The sequence below is a fragment of the Ailuropoda melanoleuca genome, chromosome 16, assembly GCF_002007445.2.
Source record: "Ailuropoda melanoleuca isolate Jingjing chromosome 16, ASM200744v2, whole genome shotgun sequence".
Classification (NCBI taxonomy): domain Eukaryota; kingdom Metazoa; phylum Chordata; class Mammalia; order Carnivora; family Ursidae; genus Ailuropoda; species Ailuropoda melanoleuca.
Genome location: NC_048233.1, coordinates 19,746,538 through 19,749,713, shown reverse-complemented (window position 1 = coordinate 19,749,713; position 3,176 = coordinate 19,746,538). Strand labels below are relative to the sequence as shown.

The 3,176-nt window shown below is 46.4% G+C and overlaps 1 protein-coding gene across 1 annotated transcript; it reads left to right on the top strand.

Annotated features, from left to right (window-relative positions):
• The first annotated feature begins 425 nt into the window (after positions 1 to 425).
• Positions 426 to 2,409, top strand: LOC117796743 (cationic amino acid transporter 3-like). Its single transcript, XM_034645967.1, has one exon. The coding sequence runs from the start codon at positions 441 to 443 to the stop codon at positions 2,247 to 2,249; it is 1,809 nt and encodes a 602-aa protein (XP_034501858.1). The 5' UTR covers positions 426 to 440; the 3' UTR covers positions 2,250 to 2,409.
• Positions 2,410 to 3,176: the final 767 nt, after the last annotated feature.

Genomic DNA, 3,176 nt, shown 5'->3' with positions numbered 1-3,176 from the left:
TCTCATGGTTGTGAGTTGGGTCCTGTGTTTGGCACCATGCTGGGCATCGAGCCTACTGAAAAATAAAATTAAAGAAAAGCAGGATGTTGGGACCTATTGGGTAGTTTTTCTGGGGGGAAAGCAGGATTGATTTTTCTATGATGTCTTTCGGTGTCAGTTTCTGTGATACTTGGGCTACACAAGTTACATGTGACTTTTCAGTTTCAGTTGGTTGGTTGAACACCATTTTTCAGTAAATATTTATTGTCTCCCTAGGCATTATGGAAGGACAGCACATACCAGACGAAATATGGAGCAGCAGCTCTGAAGCCTGAGCAATGGACCTCGAGCCCCAACCCGACTGGGCTTAACTCAGCCTCACTGAACCAGATCCAACCCTGTTGGCTCCCTGGGCTTGCTACAGCTCCCTGATCCTTAGAATCTCTTCAATTCCAGCTAGAATGCTGCGTCAGGCACTTCGCAGACTTGGTCGAAAGCTGGTACGCAGACGTCCGCTGGAGGAAGAAGTGTTTGAGTTTGAAACTGACATAAAACTGCGCTCTCTGGATTTAGTGGCCCTGGGTGTGGGCCGCACCGTGGGTGTTGGTGTGTATTTCCTGGCTAATGAGGTGGCCAGTAATCAAGCAGGACCATCCATTGTGATCTGCTTTTTGGTGGCCGGCCTGACTTCCTTGCTGGCTGGGCTGTGCTATGCAGAGTTTAGTGCCCGGGTTCCCCATTCTGGGTCTGCATATCTCTACACCTATGTCACTGTAGGTGAACTCTGGGCTTTCATCACTGGCTGGAACGTCATCCTCTCCTTTGTTGTCGATGCATTCATTTTGGTCCAGGCCTGGTCCTTACCTTTCGACATCCTGACTGGGACCCGGATCTCTGAGACCCTGCATGAGAGCATCTCAGAGCAAGTTCCCCAATTCTTTGCAGACAATGTAAACTACTTTTTTGTCCTCTTTCTGTTTCTCTTCATGGAAGTTCAATATGTGGATGATCGTGGGCTCTTCAGAATTTTCGAAGTGTTCACATTGGTGAAGCTTTTGGCTCTCAGTTTTGTCATCATCTCTGTTTTCATTAAGGGGGACCTGCACAACTGGAATCTCACAGAAGAGGACTACGTACAGGCTGGACTCAATGGCACCTCTCGCTTGGGCCCTCTGGGCTCTGGAGGATTCATGCCTTTTGGCTTCCAGGGACTTCTCCGAGGATCAGCTTCCTGTTTCTATACATTTATAGGTTTCAGCGTTATTGTTACCAGAGTCAAAGAATCGCACAATCCGCAGCGTTCCATCCCCATGGCCATTGTGGTTTCACTGCTCATCTGCTTTTTGGTGTATTTCGGTGTCTCTGTGGCACTTACACTCATGGTGCCTTACTACCAGCTTCGACCTGGGAGCACCTTGCCTGAGATATTTCTCCATATTGGCTGGGTCCCTGCCTACTATGTTGTAGTTATTGTAATACTTTGTAATGTTTTTGTCTATGCCTCCTGGAGCTTTACATACCCCATACGTGTGGTGATATACATGATGGCAGAGGATCGCCTCCTGTTTCCTGTCCTTACCAGGATCTATACTGGCACATATGCCTCTATTGTAGCCACTGTGATCTTTGTCACTATCGCAGCAATCATGGTATTCTTCTTTGGACTCACTGATCTTCTGGACCTGAGGTCAATTGGGACCCTGGTATCTTATTCCCTGGTAGCTTTTTGTGTTCTCATCGTCAGGTATCAGCCCGAGAGGAGGAAGGAGGAAAATGAAGAAGCGCTGCAGGGGGAGAATGAGGGAGATGAAGCACAGGTGCAGGAGGAGAACGGACCTGCAGCAGAGAAGCTGACTCTACAGGGACTATTTTTTCCAGGCAGCCCCACCCCCACTCCACTCTCTGGCCGGGTTGTCTATGTTTGCTCCTCACTGCTTGCTCTGCTGCTGACTCTCCTCTGCCTGGTGCTGGCCCACTGGCCAGGTCTGCTTTCTGGAGACCCAGGTCCCATCACAGTGGTCGTGCTGCTCCTGGCGCTCATCACTGGGGTCACTGGGGTCATCTGGAGACAGCCACAGAGCTCCACTCCCCTTCCCTTTAAGGTCCCTGCTCTGCCTCTCCTCCCACTCCTGAGCATCTTTGTGAATGTCTCCCTTATGATGCAGATGACAGCTGCCACCTGGCTGAGATTTGGTGTCTGGATGCTGATTGGGTTTGCTATCTACCTCGGCTATGGGATCCAGCAAGCCTGTTCGCTTAACCGCACTTAAGGGCCCAAACTGTCGACCTTGACCTCAGCAGAGCCAGTACTTATTTGGCCTGACGTCGTCAAACCTGAATGCAGTCTGGTCACCTGCACAATAATGGGAGTACTCTTGAGCACATAGAAATCTAGGGCTCCTATGAGATATTGGTGGGGGAACCATAATAGAGCTCTGTATTTTTGGTACAGCGAAGGGTGTGTCTTTGCTCTATCTCCTTTTTTTGTTTGTTTTTTTTTTTTTTTTACTTTCTACTTTTCAGTTGTGTCTATAGCTGCTTACTGGCTTTTATAAAATTAGTATTAAAAGAAACTTGAAATAGTGTTTTCCTTTTCTTTAGTTAAATATCCACTAATGAAGGGAGTGCCTAGCTGGCTCAGTCAGTAGAGCACTGCTCTTGATTTCAGGCTGGTGAGTTTGAGCCCCACATTGGCTGTAAAGATTATCTAAGAAAATACCCAGTAGCAGAATTACTGGATCATATGGTAGTTCTGTTTTAAATTTTTTGAGGAATCTCCATAGTGTTTTCCATAGTGAGTNTTTTTTTACTTTCTACTTTTCAGTTGTGTCTATAGCTGCTTACTGGCTTTTATAAAATTAGTATTAAAAGAAACTTGAAATAGTGTTTTCCTTTTCTTTAGTTAAATATCCACTAATGAAGGGAGTGCCTAGCTGGCTCAGTCAGTAGAGCACTGCTCTTGATTTCAGGCTGGTGAGTTTGAGCCCCACATTGGCTGTAGAGATTATCTAAGAAAATACCCAGTAGCAGAATTACTGGATCATATGGTAGTTCTGTTTTAAATTTTTTGAGGAATCTCCATAGTGTTTTCCATAGTGAGTGCACCAATTGACATTCCCACCAACAGTGCACAAGGGTTCCTTTTTCTCCATATCTTCACCAACACTTGTTTTTCTTGTCTTTTTTATTTTAGCCAT